The sequence below is a fragment of the Danaus plexippus genome, chromosome Z, assembly GCF_018135715.1.
Source record: "Danaus plexippus chromosome Z, MEX_DaPlex, whole genome shotgun sequence".
Taxonomy (NCBI): Eukaryota; Metazoa; Arthropoda; class Insecta; order Lepidoptera; family Nymphalidae; genus Danaus; species Danaus plexippus.
Window position 1 is genome coordinate 12,624,799 of NC_083559.1, and position 16,975 is coordinate 12,641,773.

Below are 16,975 nucleotides of genomic sequence, written 5' to 3' on the forward strand. Positions count from 1 at the left end.
CTCTCATTTCTAGATACGAAAATTTCTTGTTGTAATTCATATATTTATTTAACTAACTATCGTGATTGTTTCACCTTTGTTACTTTTATAAAATATAACACGTGTGATAGTTATGTGGTCACCTGGTCCTCACCGAAAACTAGAGAATAGAATCTGTGAAGTCACAACTCAATCAATAACTCAATAAGCAGAGAACATATTTTGGTCTTTTATAAGTCTGGCAACATTTCATTGATTCTCTTGGTCTGAAGGGCTGTTGCATCATCGATTTTGGTAATTTTTATTAATGAAATAGAATATTATCATTATTTTGAAGTATAATTTTACCTCAGAAGTGACTAAGTTCTTATTCATTAATTAAATTTCAGGTAAAATGGCTGAAAAACTTATTCCTGTGGTGAAGGCTGATGAAGAAGAAGAGGAGGAATTAGTGGACCCTCAGCAGGCGTTGAGGGTATGTATCATATTTATTGTATTGTGTAACATTAATACTCGTATTTTCGAATCTCTTCCCCTTTCAATAAAGTTATAATATAAATAGATGGTTTTATATAATATCTTCAAAGAAAATGTTAATCTTAAGGTTAGGAAATGTTTATTTAAATTAATTAAAAATATATTTAATAACAATTTTTTTAATTTTCATTTAAAACTTTCTATTACAGCAACAATGCAAAAGAAATGAAGTAACCTTGGTTTATTATAATTTTTTTATCACTTTAGATTTTTCATGTCTGTATTACATTGAGTAAAGCAATTGTAAAATCGTAGTTATTAATTATTGTTACACTTTATATTTGTTCAGAATGTTGGATATTTCGTTTCGTAGAAGGTATATTAATTAGTATTAATGTAGCTTGTGAAGTAACAGTTTATTAATATTAAAGTAATTAACAAATAGATAGCTTTTTACAAGTACAGTAATTTGGAAGTTTTGTGCTTTAATGACGATATCATTAATATGTGTGTTTATTATAGGATGAATGTAGCCAAAAGCAGGAGGCTCAAAGCTTCTGGACAAAATACCAAGAATGCAATAATCGTGTGAATTCAAAATCAAACACCGCAGAGACCTGTGAAGAGGAACTCATAGATTACGTTCATGCCCTTGACAAGTGTGTCAACAAAGACCTCTTCAAGCGGCTTAAGTAGATTTAGTTTAGTTTCCTACCATTTTGCCACCATGTTCAGTAGATCAATAGGAAATTATTTAATAAATGCTATTCAGTGTGTTTGAGTTTATAATGTAAATAAATAATCATTTTGTTCCACTTACAATCTTTTATTATAAAAAGGATACATTTATGCTTAGGAATTACAGGAAAAAAAAAATCAATAGAATCTACAACATAATATATTAAAATTTAGAATTTGACAACAAATATATGAATAAAAATGGCACTAGAAATAATTTGGAATGTTCCAACAAACTAAAAATTATATCTTTGCTAAAAAGCCAAGGTTGATATATGAGAACAGTTTCATAATTTAATATATTTACTATATGATATGGTGATTAAATTAAAGTGAATACAAAATAATCATATAATATCTTACAAACAAGTAATTTTAACCAAAACTATCGTTATGAAGTAATGTTACAAGTGATGACGTAACAAACAAAATTACCATAAGTAAAGATTGGTCAAAAAATAAAAGCACTATGACTTTGGCATAGCATTATACGTTTATGATTAATCATAGATAAAAAAAAAATCAAACATTCAAGTAAAGCTTGTTTCAAAATGGACGTGAATTGTAAATATACTTCTATTAAGACGATCAGTACAGTAATTGAATAATTTGAATGTGACTCGGAATAATGTTTTAAAATTTCATACTCAACAGCAATATAGAATTGTGTCATTATTTAACTACAATCGCTATTCGATTTTGGAATACTTTAAAAATGTTTTAATTCAATAACATCTATAATAATTAAAACAATAAAAAGCCGTATCTGGTTATAATATAGATTATCACATGTTTTAAATAACTAACTAGCGCCGACTTGTAGAACGTTGAAGCATATTTCGCAGACCCGTTGCGGTTTGTTCATACCAAACTTGAGTATCGGTATATCTTGACTGGAACATTTGTTGCACAGCATTCGACCGCAATGACGGCTAGAAAAATAATAAATGAAAACAAAACTTTCAAAATTTATACGGCTTGAAATAATTTAGATAAATTGTTCCACAGTTTTTATCAATAAAGAAGAAAAAACTAATGTATAATTAGACTATAATTTGGGCAATTAATCTATTTTGATATTATATAATATAAGGGGAGAGTTCATAGTCAAAGCATGATTATAACCAAGCAGATTATGTTACCAATGGTGTTTGCGCATGGTCAGTGTGAACTTTGTGCCACACTCCTGACAGAGGTCGCTGTCAGCCCACGGAGCCTCGCTTGGCAGAGCATCCAGCAGACGGTGCAACAGCTGTTTTGTTGCCACCTTCATTCATATGTACCGAGTATTAAGATTGATTATAAAATGTATGTGTTCGTTCTGACACTCTGAGAATGAAAACTCTAAAATAGTGCTTTCAGTACAATGAATCTTTGTTTTATTGGTTCGACATTATTCACTAATAATAAAGCTTTTAAATATATATTAATTATTAATTACTAATTTAATTACATTACATTATTAATTACTAATTTAATCTAAAAATTTTACCTCGGTTAAATTTACTCAATGTAATATTTAATTTAATTATATGTTATTAAACATTCACATGAGAATTAATGCTTAAGTCAATTTCTACATAACATTTGCATTGAATGTAAAAGTTTTAATCGTCCGTATACCATACCTGATAATTAAATATAGAGATGCCTTCCTTATTCTCCATGGCCAGACACGCTCCAGCTCTAACCAACACTCGACAGACAGCACCCTGACCGTTCATGTAAGCCAGTAGGAGCGGCGTGTTACCCTGGGACAAGTTATATGAGCTCAACTTTCATCACACACTTTTTTTGCTTGCGACTTCGTCCGCGTTAGTTTCAGTATAATAAATGTACCCATGACTGACAAGAACATTTTCGATTTTATCAACTTAGTTTTTGCTTTTTCGATTGGATGAAAGGTATCCTATGTCCCTTAACTGGTTCTAAGCTATCTCTTCACCAATTTTCAGCAAAAACTATACAGCTGTTCTTGAGTTCTAAATAGTGTAACCAACACAACTTTCTTTTTATATAAAGATATGTATTAACCGATTTATAGTATAAAAGATTTATGTAGACAAGTTACAAGTACTCATTCATTGTTGTCCTCCGAAAGAGCTTCTAACCACACTTAAGCCCTAAGCGACAACGCCTGTCTCACGATCTGTAAACTCTGATTTACAAAAATCTCATTAAATTGTTTGTTATGTTATTGACAAAAAAAGGAAATTATTTTTAAATATCTTCTCACCTTTATTAATTAATTAATATATATTTTGATAAAATATGTCATTATTTTTAAATATTTTCACTGTATTTTATTCTTCATTTCATATTATTCTTTTAATTATTACAAAGATGCATTATAACAAAATAAAATAGTACATTGATGTTAAGGGGAAGGTATTTTTAATTTTTAAGCTATATATCATAAAAAAATATTATATAATAATAGATAAAATTTGTGCTTTTTCCACCTGTATTGTTACTCCAGAAGATTCTATCTAGGAAACATAGCATCCGGTAATATGTATAAAATTTTTCTTAATACATTTTATAATTTTATAGAACTTAACACAGATGCCTCTAAAAAGATATTACTTAAAAAAAAAAATTATAGTTCGGGCAGGAAATTGTCAACTTAATAGTTATTTACAAATTAAAATAGTGATAATTTTATGACATACTGTTTTAATGGATATAATATTGATTTCACTTCCAAATACATAAAGAAATTATTGTTTAGATTTTAATTTTATTTAAGAGTCTTATAGTTATCGTCAAAATGTCTTTGCTTCGCGAATAGCAAACATAAATAAAAAACATTTGTCACAATCGTTTCACGAATGGACTTGGAGTAGGAATTCTAGTTCCATTTATTTAGTTCTAAATTCAAAATTCCCTTTGAAAAGATGGACTTTCGAGAAGTCTTAGATCGTTTGATTTTTTTAATTCCTATCTCCTATTTAAAGGACAATTGAGCGAAAATTTTTGCTGTTGCAGCAGTTATTTTCTCGTTTTATTTCTCGTGAATTGTGTTTTAGAAATGGTATCAGCCTAAAATTTTAAAAAGGATTTTTTTCTTAGTGGCTTGACGCAATTTTCTTACAGTGTGAGAATTTTTTTTTTGTAATATATGAGATGTACACCACTTTCAACATTGGTGTCGAATTTTTTAAGTTTTATCTGACTGATTATTCTTTATGTTGTTCTTTCTTGTTGATTGGTTTTAGAATAAAAATAATCGGCCAGACTTCTTGAAACTTTTCAGATAAATAGTTAAAAATGTCAAATTATTGTTTCTTTTAATATATAATAACTTTTTTCTTGGATAAATCTAATAAGTTTTCTTTGCTCAGTGATATATCAGACCATTGTGGTCTCATTAACATATAAGTCCAACTCGGGTCTGATAAGATATCATTTATCGTCCACGTTAACAACAAACTCTATAAAGCCGAAGTTCTCGACGGACGGAAATATTTGAATTAATCTTTGACATTTTTTTTTAAACTCTAGATTTGTATAAGTAAGAAAAAAATTTGGTTATAATTATTTGGCTTGCGAGAAAATGGGATTAAATATTAGTATGGATCCGCGGTCTAAGCTGATAAAGCGGAAGTTCTCGAAGTCAAGATATATTTGAATATATCTTCCATATTTTTTTAAAACTCTAGACTAGTACAAGCAAAAAAAAAATGATTGTAGCGGCTATCGGGAAAATGCGATTCAATATTAGTATAGATCCCTGGATATATGAAGCATCCTTTGATTGTTTATTACCTGTAAATCAGTCCTGTTGATCGGGTAGTCTGGCATAAATTCCAAAAATATCTCGCATATGGCCGCCGCGTTGTCCTTCTTGCACCAACATAGTTCGTGTAATGGATTACGTCCTAAGAAAATAAGTACTTTTTTATATTACAGTGTAAAACTTCATATAACGGTGCCTGATTCAACAAACTCCCTGAATCTTCAAAATCAATTGACTTTGATCGGATTGGCTTGTCGGCTATACAACCTGTATTACGTTACGCCGACTCTCAGTAGCGACAACAATCAAAAAATAAAAAGTAAATTTTTTGTTACCGACATTGGTAAAATCTAATCAAATGAGTATCTTTTTTGTGGATTTATTATGCTAGCTTGTATTAAACAGTGAATTTATTATGTGCTAGAAAATCATTGTGTATTGACAAAAAAAAAAAAAAAATGATGCGCGCATTACAGGCGTGAGAGAAGATAAGTGACGTTGACAGACGCATTGGATTTTTATTTAGGCTTTCTTTATCTATGCGATGTCATAATAACACAGGATATAAAAAAACAACAAACAAACAAACTTCAAACAAAGAAAAACATACTATACGAAATAGCGTTCCAACAAGCATTGTTTCTTATGTAGTTACTAAAACTAGTCTAAAACGAACTTATGTTTTCTATACCAGATATTTCTTCTCTTCATTTAACGACAACTATCTATATCAGCAAAATACATACAGAGTCTCGATTCAAGTTATATATAGATTACTTTGTAATTATAATTTATTTGTAAGATCAAAATTTTTAGCAATAACTAGTTGAACAAGATTATGACCAGACATACTTTCATTTTCCTTTATCATAATTCTTCATGTTGCGATGTTACTGCAATCATGCGTCAAACATCAATAAATATAAGTCTACGGAACCCATAAAATTAAAGTTTACACCAAACCTCGGAAGAATTAAAAAAAATTGAGCGTTATACACATGAACGTCTGGTGAAATTTACCAAATATTATTAATAGTTTTTCGTGATTTAACAGAGTCAAAACATTATCAATTCCAGATCAAAAAAAAACTTCCAAAACCCGGGAACGGTTTAAATATGGAATAAAAATTAAATAGGGAATTCCTTGCGTTTTATTGTTTAAAAATCGAACAAATCTGTTAAAATTTAGTGGGAATATGTATTATAAAAAGAGGTGTCAGCTCAAACCATAGCAAAACAATATGTTATGGTACCTTTGAGGTTGGTAGCGGCCGCGTCTATGTCGGTGTCAGCAAGGAGGGCGCGAGCTGCGGCCGCATGTCCCTCCCTCGCGGCCACATGCAGGGCGTTGTCCCCGGCGGCGTCTGGCGCCCCGCACTCCGCACCGCCGCTCGCCAGCGCTGACACGATCCCCGCTTGACCGGACGCCGCGGCCACGTGGAGAGCTGTACGTCTGTATTACAAATATTAGAAAGCAACGCTTTTATAACCAAGATATAATACAACCTATCGGATATAGAACGAATATCATTTTGAACTATGCGAGCCTTCGAGACCTTGTTTCGTTACTTGAATATTGTTTTCTTTTATAGAATAATGCCACATAATTTTAAGATTCATGTTCAAGTCTACGAAAAATATAAATAAATGAATGCAAAATATATTTTATTGATAAAAAAATATTAAGAATAGTAAGTAATTCTAAAAACATAAAACTAGATTTATATTAATGTAAAAAATTATGGAATATTGAATGTTCAGAAAATTTTTATAACGGTGACTTCCATGTGAATTGTATAAAATAACCTAAATATAGTACTTCAGTTTGGTGACTTGTTATATAAAAGATATCCCAACAACGAGATCATAAAAATCCGTTCCAAGTTTCAGAGAAGAGCTAGTTTGTTTGCGAACCGTATCTCACCCATCTCTTATAACTCACTTATGAGCGTCTCTATCGTTAGGGCGTGCTCCGGCCAGCAGGAGACTCCTCAGAAGCACCTCGTTGCCGACGGCCGCCGCCAGGTGAAGTGGCGGCGCTAGAGTCGAGTCCTGAACCCTAGAGTTCACATCCACCTCCACCGACAACAGGAACATTACGCTCTCCATATCACATTTCTGGATCGCCACGTGGAGGAAGTTACGACCTTTTTTGTCTACCTGATGGAAAAATTGTACTGCGGTCAAAAAACATTATGTGGATTTAATTTTAATTTAAACACATTGTTTGGTCAACTCATTGACATGAATAATCAGTGATTATTTATATAGCACATGTCAATTTAAGCTTAATTCTTACTATGGATACCATAGCCACAAATCAAATCAATCGACTGTTCTTGTAACTGTATTTGAATGAATAAAACGCAAAGTATGACGGAATTCGTCAAATATTCAACTGATAGTAGGTACAGAGACTAAATAAAACAATCAATAGTATGAGTATTTTAATATGTTGTACCTGTTCAGCAGCCGAAGGATTCTTCTCTAGGATGGCTTGCGCCGCCTTATTGTTTCTGGCGGTGAGGGCGGCTGCGAAGGGTGTCACCCCTTTATTATCCCTTACAGATAAGTCAATCCCTGGCTGAGATAGCAACAGCGATATGATAGCCGCGTGTTGATTCTCTATAGCGATGTGAAGCGGAGTCTTGCCTTCAGCGTCTTTGGAATTAATATTTGCACCGTGTTCCAACAATGTCTGAAGTAGAAATTATTATTTTACTCTTCTGTTCATTCATCTGATACTATAATCAACAGATTATATTTAAACGGTGTCTTAGATTTTTTTATTTGTCAAAGGTTATCTCTGCCACAGATAATATAGTCTGTTCTTAATAAAAATCTCATTAAAAGAAAATTTATGAGTAAAAGGTAAAAAGTATATATAAAATTTTATTTCAGAGATTATGTTGTTGTATGGGAAACGAAAAGTACGTAACATTTTTTTTTTATTCATATTCATTATCTTTATAGCAATCATGATAAATATTGCTTTGCGTACATATTACATTCTATGGCAGCACTGTGATTATTTACAACATTTTTTTTGCGTCCGCTGACTGATATATGCTGCTAATATACTAGAAATGAATTTATGGTACTTGTATAACATCTGTGAGGCCCCAGGTGCAGCAGAGATGTAACGGGGCCTGCTTGTCAGCGGCGAGGTCTCCGCCTTCTCCACCAGCACCAGGCCGGCGAGAACTCTCCACGTCACAACCCGACCGAATCAGGAATGTCGCTAAGGACTCCTTGTTCTCGTCTATTGCCCTGGTTAATAAAGAATTTTATATTTACAAGACTTATACTAATTTAGACAATATATGTAAAGTATTTTTAACTATAAAAAAGATCTGTTTTTTTTGTTTATGTTCAGTTGAATTTTGACATTCTAAAAGTTCCTAAGAATCAAATCCATATTCTTCGCACTAGATTTGTAAGTGTTTTGACAAACACGAGATATTTAATTTCAATTAATTCTCCGGATAAGTAACAATCTGTTTTAATCGTTGCCATTGGTAAATTATTGAAATATATTTTGCTTGCTAAACGAAAATAAACACAGAAAATAATAACCTGGGTATATTTACACTATTATTAACTTTAGTGGAGATGTGAAATTTTTTTTTCTGCTATATTTGAATTTAGAATACAACTGCGTTCCTATTTTGCTATTTAAAACAAAAGTAGAAAATAGTTTAAATATAAATATGAAATATGTAAAGCACGTATTCAAAATAAATTTCCTGAATAACATACTGTATTACTTATTAAAATTCTTTTAATACATAGTTTGGAAAGGCCATTTCATGTTGGGCGTTATATGCATTCCACCAAAAGAAAGCAATCAGTCATTGGGTGCAGAACTCAGTAAACAGGTAAATGAATAAAACAATTTTGTATTTAAGGATATAAGGAATTAAAAATATATAAATAAACTGTCTTGTATTTTACAAATATTAAATATAAATTATTGGGAATATAAAAAAAAAAATAAAAAAGTATTTCAAACATTAATATTTAATATAATTCACACCTCTAAAATATACCAACTGATTTTATTATTTTTTTTTTTTCTATCAAGTGTTTAGTTCCGTTTTATCGCTTTTACGTCAGAGAATAAAATGTGTAGATTGTGAATAACATATTATATTTGGTTTTTTTTTAAGTGCGAAGAGTCCAATGAGCAGTCGATCTACCTGATGGAGGATAGTTACCGTAGCCATGGACATCTGCAGCATTTAGAAATGTTGCAGATGCATCGCCGAAATTGATTGTGTGGGAAAGGGTGGGAAAAGATTAACCGTCTCTCTCACTCATTAGACGAAACGACGAAGGAGGGTGGTACATCCCCGGTCAAACCAGCCCATGTTCTAGCTGTAGTAAGTAACTTTACCACAGCTAGGCTCTACAACCTTTGTCAATTAAACATCAAAGACTGAGTTATACTGATCAGTGTTTACCTCGTCCGTCCCACTACTCACAAAGCCCAGGAGGGAACTAACATTACGACTATATCATATAAAGTCATTATAACATATTCTAAACGTTTACATCTAATTGCCAAGGCGTTAAAGGCGAAATCGAGCCGAAATTAAGTGAATCCGTATAATTATAATAATATTTAATACGTACATCTCGCACTGGCTCTGAAGATAATGCACAAAGATATTTTCGAAGAGAACAAACAGAACAATGATTTGTATTAGTAAATTATTATTTTTAAATAAATACTTATTTGTTTTCTTTTTCTGTTCATTTCAAACATAATTTTGAAGATGAACTAAGTAATAACAACTACTCTCAATTTATTAAGATATTAAGATTTTATTCAATGTCATAATATTTTATAATATTGATTATAGGTTTGGTTTCCACGGGGTAGTGATAGGGTCTCGGAGTCAGCAAAACTCGGTTGATATAAGACGTTTTATCCAAATTTAACGATGTCCCACAGGGTTTATGAATTTCTTTATTTTATGAAAATCCTAAATGTAAAATCTCGACTATTGGGCATATTTTTTTATCATTCTAATGTGAGAAATGATTTATAATAAAAATGTTGTAATGGAGTAGTCACGCCACTTTAATTTTTTACTCAAACAGTTTCAAATCATACAATAACATGTAAAAATTTCACAACGTATTTACAATAACGAGTAAATGTAATATTTTTATCAGCGGTTGTGGAAAAAAGGAAGTTAGAGGAAGGAAGTGGTATAGGAGAAGTCGATGGTTTTAACAAAGAAAATTGTAGCTGGCGGTGAATGAAAACTCCATAGCAAGGAATAGTTCAGGTATAAATAATAATAACTATTATACGAGATATCAGAAGTCATCCTATGTGTCACAAATATTTTTTTCTTATCACGTTTTTCTGTTCAGGAAAAATTATAATTCGTACACCATTTTGGGAGGAGATAGTCGCTGTTATTTATTAGGTCTTTGTTGTTACTTACACACAAATACAGGCACGTGCCAATGATTTAGCCGCACCCGATATTATTATGACACAAGTTTAAAATACTTTAAAACGATATAGCTTTGTACTTAGTACTTTTTTGCTTTAGTGCGTTGCTAGAGATTGCAGTAGTCGTATAAGTTTTGTCAGCAAAGCGGACAGTTCCGTATTTAAAATATCGATGTTTCTTTCGATGGTAGCGATAAACAGAAGTGAACACGATGAAAGATCCATAGTATGATATGATATAGAGTTGCATGGCTGACGGTGGATTGGGAAAAATTATTTAAGGAGAGAGTTAAAAGTCAGATACACACCAATTTCTTGGTAGGACTCTTAGAGTCAACAACGCACTTGTTTAGCGATACAAGTATTGAAGAGGTTATATTATAACAGGACAACGCCTCCTACCACTAATCAGTGTAAAATATGGAAAGATTTGTTCAAAACCGATTGAATTTCTTGATGTTACAGTCCAAATCATCCAACCACAGTCTAATACAACATACTAATTGGGTATGTTTCGGAGAACAGTATCCGACGTCACCTTAAGCAACAAGCAAGCGACAGCGATCAGGTGACGTGTAGGTGGGAACAACTGGCAGAATTAAGGCTGACATGAGAAGCTTTCATTAAATGAAATGTTGTATCAAACTTTTATTAATAATTAAAAATCATCGTTATCTTAACGGTGTACTTTGATAAATCGCTAAAAATGTATGGTAATTAAAACTCTATATACAACATGTCTTAGCGTAAAAAATTAACAACCTATATAGTCACTTATAAAGGCATAAAACACAGATTGTATTACATATATTCCTGTTAGTGAACGATGAGTAAACTTATTTGGAATTTAAAGAATATTTTATTGTGATATTATTCTTACTTGTGTAACAAAGTTTGTAGACATCCATCAGGTCCAGGTCCCCAGCAATCAGCATCCGCGCCGTTTCGAACTAGAATCTATTAATATTTATATTTATTATTATCTATTGCTATATATTTTTTTTTAATATCTTTTTAACGCTAAACGCTAGGTAGTAATCACTTCAGATGTAAGTATAAACCGAGCTTATATAAGCTCATATAGAATAAAGCTCAGCATTATTTGTAAGAATCCTTAACATATTCTTTGGCATTGTCGAATATAATTTATGATAAAGATATAACATTTTTTCAAAATTGGATCATTATTTTCTAATTTTTGTATATTTTATTCGATATTCATAGAAGGAAATCGTTTTATTTAAAGAGCAGAATGCAAATATAGCGGCAGGTTATTTATGAAACATACCTAGTATAAAATTTGGTGCACATCAAAACAGATATACGACGGAGCGTTTTTAACTTCGCGGACTGAGTGTCTTGGAAGAGGTTGATTAAGCACTTTACGATCGTAACGTGATCAGTCATTAATTATGAGTTTAAATACAAGGTTTCTTTGTTAAGATAATCATTTTTGATGATAACGTCAACCAAGCGACATGATCGGTAGTGGAAAGTGTAATATGGAATATCATATCGTTGTAAAGTTCCTCATCAAAGACGGAAAATCACTTCCGACCATACTGAATGAGATGTCATCGGTTTACGGGGACTCTTGTCACTAAAAACCATGGTGTTCAAGTAGCATAGTATTTTTAAACAAGGTAATGACTTGATTATGACCCGAAGCCAGGTGTAAGCATCTAGGTGACATGCCAGAAAATGTAAATTTAAGAAAATTGTAGTTAATAATGTTCTATGAAGAAAAAACTCGCCAAAATGGGTGGAGTATTCGATGTAATCATTTTTAAAATCCAACATGATCATCGTGTCATGACTAAGGTCAGCGCAACAGGCCTTCCGAGAATTCATTCCACGCAAAAAAACAGCGCGTAGTGTTTACGTGCATATTTGTACGTCTGCATCAAAGGCAAGGATGTTATATTGAATCGAATAGTTAGTGGACACGAAATATGGGTTCATCATTATGAACCCGAGTCGAAAAAAGACTCTTTGAAGTGGCATAAAAGGGCACAGAAGATAAGAAGTTTAAGGTGTCACAGTCAGACAACCGTTTTTTTGGACACTGAAGGACTTTTCCTTAATTAATCAATTATAAAAGTATAAGTGTTGTTATAACCGAGGAGTACTAGGTTTCAATATTATAGCAATCAAAAGAAGCCAGTAATGAGAAGAGACGGGAAAAATTGACAATAGGTGTGCTGCTTCTGCAAGAGCCGCGTTCGCTGTTGATCTACAGTCCACACCTGGCCGCAAGTGATAACAATCTATTTCCGAAAATGAAAACAGAACGGTGGGTTAAGAAATTTACCACCAATGATAAAGTCAAGGATGCATTTCCAGCGTTTTTTGAAGACAAATACCTACGATATATTTTTTTATCAGTTGAAAATGTTTTATTTTTCTCTATATCCCCACTCCGCGAACATAAAAACAATCCCTTATTTGAAGTTCGATGAATATGATAGGGTTCTTAAATGTTAATTTGTAACTTGAAAGATAAGTTATTTTATTTGAACGTTTCCCAATTAATAATATATATTTTGATAACACCAATTTTGAACATTCACTTTCGCAAAAATACTACAATAAAATTTTGCTTGCAATTTCAGATACAACACGTATCTATCAATAATATTAAAAAAGGTATACTCGCATTTTTATAAATGTTTGATTCATCAAAATGATTGCAAATAAAATTTCCGAACGATTTTAATGATTTTTTGTATATAAAATGTACGCATACAAAAACGCAAAATATCTAAAAAGAATGACGACCTATGAAATATATTTTTAAATAGTAAACAAATTATTTTTAAATAGTAAATAAATAATTCGCATTAATATGCTTAGCGTTATTGGATCGCTTAAAAGTAACAATGCTGAACCGATTTTGATAAAACTTGATTATCTTAACCAGTCTAGCTATATCAGTGCAAACACAAACATATATTTAATTGATAACATAATATAACTAACCTCCATAAAGGTTCGCGTTCAAAATACAATGGTTTTTTTTGTAATGTGAGATTAACTACATAAAATAAAAAAAAATCGCATTTATATTCTATGCAAACTAATAAGACAGCTTGCGATATGTTTTCAAAGATCGAACGTTGAATTAGTAACGTACTAGTACCAGTACATTATAAAAGATATATACATCTTTACTCAAGTTTTAAAAGTAAGGATTCGATTTTAATGAGATTTTATATCGCTCTCTAAAACAATACTGGTTCAAGCCAAAGATGAAAAAAAAAAACACATTCACTAGCGAGCGCTGCGAAATATAAACGATAAAAAAATATGTCATAGATCTCATTATAACAGAATATTTAAGATCGATAAGTGAATTTCCGAGGAACTAAATGTATCCTGTAACCATTCTAATAACAGCTAATGCCAGTTATAGGAATTATCATTTTTTATTTTATTCAAACCAAAACGTAAAATTTCTGGCCGTCAAGACTTTTGTGATAGCTGCTGCCATTGGAGTGGTTTCAAACTACTGAACCGGTTTCGATGAAACTTGATTCCGAATGCTCGCACCATTGAAAATTAAACAAATAAAGCTTACAGGCGAAGCTAAAAAACATGATAAAATTGGCCAAAAAAATCACAAAGTTATCAAATTAGAACAAGCAAGTTACAACATTCGCTTTCATAATTAAATATCAACTCGCTTATATTTTTTAAACATCATTCCTACATAAATAAATTTCGCAAGTAGTATGAAAAATCTATACTTTCATACATAAAATATCCGTTGCAATTATTACACGTAATTAACATTAAGCATTCGCAAATTCATTGTGTGTTTAATGAATCCTAATACGTGAAATTAAAATGACTGAACCGATATTCATGAAATTTGCACTTTAACACGGAGACGTCACTCTTAATCCAATATTCATAAAACTCTTAGCATATACATGTACGTACAATACTTTATTATACTATCATAACAAAATATAACTCACATCATAAAACATTCGCATCTTTAAAACCAACAGATTAATTCAATCGCAAGCAATTCAAATTACTGAACCGATTTCGATGGAACTTGCCGCATATTTTTTACTAAATGATTAACAATGGTAAATTTGATACTAAATTATAAATATTTTTAAAACTATAAAATTCATACCTTCGCAATTCACATTTAAAATAATTGAACAATAATTAAATCGCATGATATTTCAGATACAATATATAAGACATAAGTTTGTGGTCGCCCTGAATCAATAACCTTGAACATTATACTATCTTGTTAATAAATAGTAAGATTACAACTAAATTAACGAAAATACATAAACATCTAACATTCCGCATATGTTACATAAATTGCATTATTAAATTGATCGCCTTACTATTAGAAATTCAATCGATTATAGCGTCGCTTCAATTATCATCTTGAGCATATTTACTTAAAATGTGTAATAAAGAAAAAAATTCTTCGCAACGAAAATCTAAGCGTATAGTTCAATAAAATTAAAAATTTAATTTCTTTCGCCAATGCCAAAATCTTTTAAAATTAAGGTAAAAATTATTTTTCTTATCTGTTATATTAAATATATTGCCAGCACAAAAAAATATAGGAGACATCAATACCATAGACCAGCACTATCCAGCGAGTCATACTCAAAGCCCAGAGTCAAATTGAATACTTTTTTTTTAATAATTAAAAAAAAATGTAACTAACACTGGCCACTTCCTCCTGTCCGGAGTCGAGGGCTGCCCACAGCGGCGGTACACCGTGGGCGTCCAGACGACTCATGTCCACGCCGCGAACACACAACGCCTCCACCACCAGACCGAGACGACAGTGGATCGCTAGCTGGAGGGGAGTCTCGCCAGCATCGGTTCTGTGAAGAATAAATTTTAGAGCTCAGACTAACATTTTATACATACTCATACGAAAAAACTGAATTAAGTGAAATGTAATGGCATCAGAGGAATAAATGAACGTTTACTTAAGCAGTATGAAGGTATGTATGAAGCGGAATCAAGGATTTTATATGGATGTTAAACTTACAAAGCATTCATATCGGCTCCGTGGTCCAACAAGTAGATGGAGGTCCTGGAATCTTCCTCGACTATGGCCTGATGGAGTAACGTAAAACCTTTTCCGTTACGAATGTTAGGATCCGCTCCGCCCTCTATCAGCGGTGCCACCAGAGGTTTATGACCTGTTGATGGTTCCAATGACTTCATCATATTTGATACTAGCAAAACAAACGACTTGGATTTATGTGAAGCGAATACAACGCTCTCTTGGTTTACAAGACACATGTATATGTTACAGGATAGACGATTAAAATATTTTGAAGATACAATATAAAAATATAGACAAATATATGACGAAAAAGTTACTTGATTTTTTAAAATTCTTCATCATTTAATTTATTCCTCGGTTATAATGTATATGTGTAAGCTTCACGTGAGTATTTTTAATGGAAACCATTACCTTCAGACAGTGCCAGGCTGACGGCGGTGTCCCCTTCAGAGTTCTTCAGGTTTAGGTTGGGTATCAGACTCACGTTGGACCTGTCAGTGGCAGGTAGTTCCCCCCTCTCTACTAGCTTCTTATGTTCTATTATTGCTAGTACACATCCCTCGTGATTATTCAACACGGCCAGGTGGAGTGGAGCTTGTCTGGAATACATATAACGACTTATTAAAAAAAATATACGCAATACGATATCATTCTTAATCAGACATTACTTGTTATAAAATTTAAGAAAATTTCTTTTAAATTTATATGATTCGATCAGGAACTTGCAACCTGGCCATCAAAATAGCTTTAAATACCTACATATGAATATATATATGTAACGAAGATACAGTCTCATGCTCATGCAATGTATATCTCTGTTAGAAGTATGTTTCTTTCTAGACCTGTACACCGTGTCGTCGTTTTCACCGTACGCCGTCTGTAAATTTGGCCTGGCTCCGTGTTCCAGTAAGGCGGATGTCAGTCTTGTTAGACCGTTGGAGCACGCTGAGTGTAGAGCCGTGAAACCCGCCTCGTTGCTGTGGTTCAAATCGCCGTTCAGATGAGATGTGAGAAACACAGCTGATTCCTATATAAGTTAACAATTTTTTGTTGTTAATATTGAACATCTCAATTTTGTAATTAGTATATTTATATATACATATATATTCAACAGAGCTTACCTCGAACCATCCCTGAGCCAGAATATGTAAGAGACTATCACCGTTGTTTGAATACAATGGATTCGGCTGACATCCTTTCTCGAGGAGCTTAGCTGCAAAGAATCTCTCGACGACTTGATCAGACTTCCCCTCGATCGGATCCTCTGTGAACGCGTCCTTATTCGTGACGGGTGTATCGAACGGGTTGGATCCGTTCATTACTAAGGTCTCGCTCGATGATATAGACGCTCGCCTGTCATCAACTAACGCGTAATACAACGGCGGGTGCTCGTCGGATATTGTACGCAAATTAGTATCCAAATTAGGCTGCTGCAATAGCAGATCGAATATCCTTTGGTTTCTCGCGATCACCGCTTGGTGGAGAGGCGTGCTGAATAAACAACACACACACATGT

General features: G+C 32.4%; 2 protein-coding genes across 3 annotated transcripts in view; one reads left to right on the top strand and one right to left on the bottom strand.

The window, feature by feature from the left end:
- Positions 1 to 138: 138 nt before the first annotated feature.
- Positions 139 to 1,271, top strand: LOC116777281 (cytochrome b-c1 complex subunit 6, mitochondrial). The gene is made up of 3 exons (XM_032670739.2): positions 139 to 273; positions 369 to 454; positions 979 to 1,271. Exons 2-3 carry the CDS (start codon positions 374 to 376, stop codon positions 1,150 to 1,152), a joined length of 255 nt encoding a protein of 84 aa, XP_032526630.1. The 5' UTR covers positions 139 to 273; positions 369 to 373; the 3' UTR covers positions 1,153 to 1,271.
- Positions 1,272 to 1,338: 67 nt separating this feature from the next.
- LOC116777276 (rabankyrin-5) overlaps positions 1,339 to 16,975 on the bottom strand; it is a 40,791-nt gene continuing 25,154 nt past the window's right edge. For both annotated transcript variants that reach the window (XM_032670732.2, XM_061526066.1), the window contains 14 exons: positions 16,581 to 16,950; positions 16,302 to 16,486; positions 15,871 to 16,058; positions 15,439 to 15,592; positions 15,106 to 15,268; positions 11,284 to 11,360; positions 8,035 to 8,203; positions 7,395 to 7,631; positions 6,876 to 7,093; positions 6,187 to 6,386; positions 4,963 to 5,075; positions 2,823 to 2,945; positions 2,337 to 2,461; positions 1,339 to 2,126 (listed from right to left, as the gene is read on the bottom strand). In XM_032670732.2, coding sequence (XP_032526623.2) covers positions 1,997 to 2,126; positions 2,337 to 2,461; positions 2,823 to 2,945; positions 4,963 to 5,075; positions 6,187 to 6,386; positions 6,876 to 7,093; positions 7,395 to 7,631; positions 8,035 to 8,203; positions 11,284 to 11,360; positions 15,106 to 15,268; positions 15,439 to 15,592; positions 15,871 to 16,058; positions 16,302 to 16,486; positions 16,581 to 16,950 — 2,452 coding nt within the window. In that variant the 3' untranslated portion in view covers positions 1,339 to 1,996. The remainder of the gene's footprint in view (positions 2,127 to 2,336; positions 2,462 to 2,822; positions 2,946 to 4,962; positions 5,076 to 6,186; positions 6,387 to 6,875; positions 7,094 to 7,394; positions 7,632 to 8,034; positions 8,204 to 11,283; positions 11,361 to 15,105; positions 15,269 to 15,438; positions 15,593 to 15,870; positions 16,059 to 16,301; positions 16,487 to 16,580; positions 16,951 to 16,975) is intronic.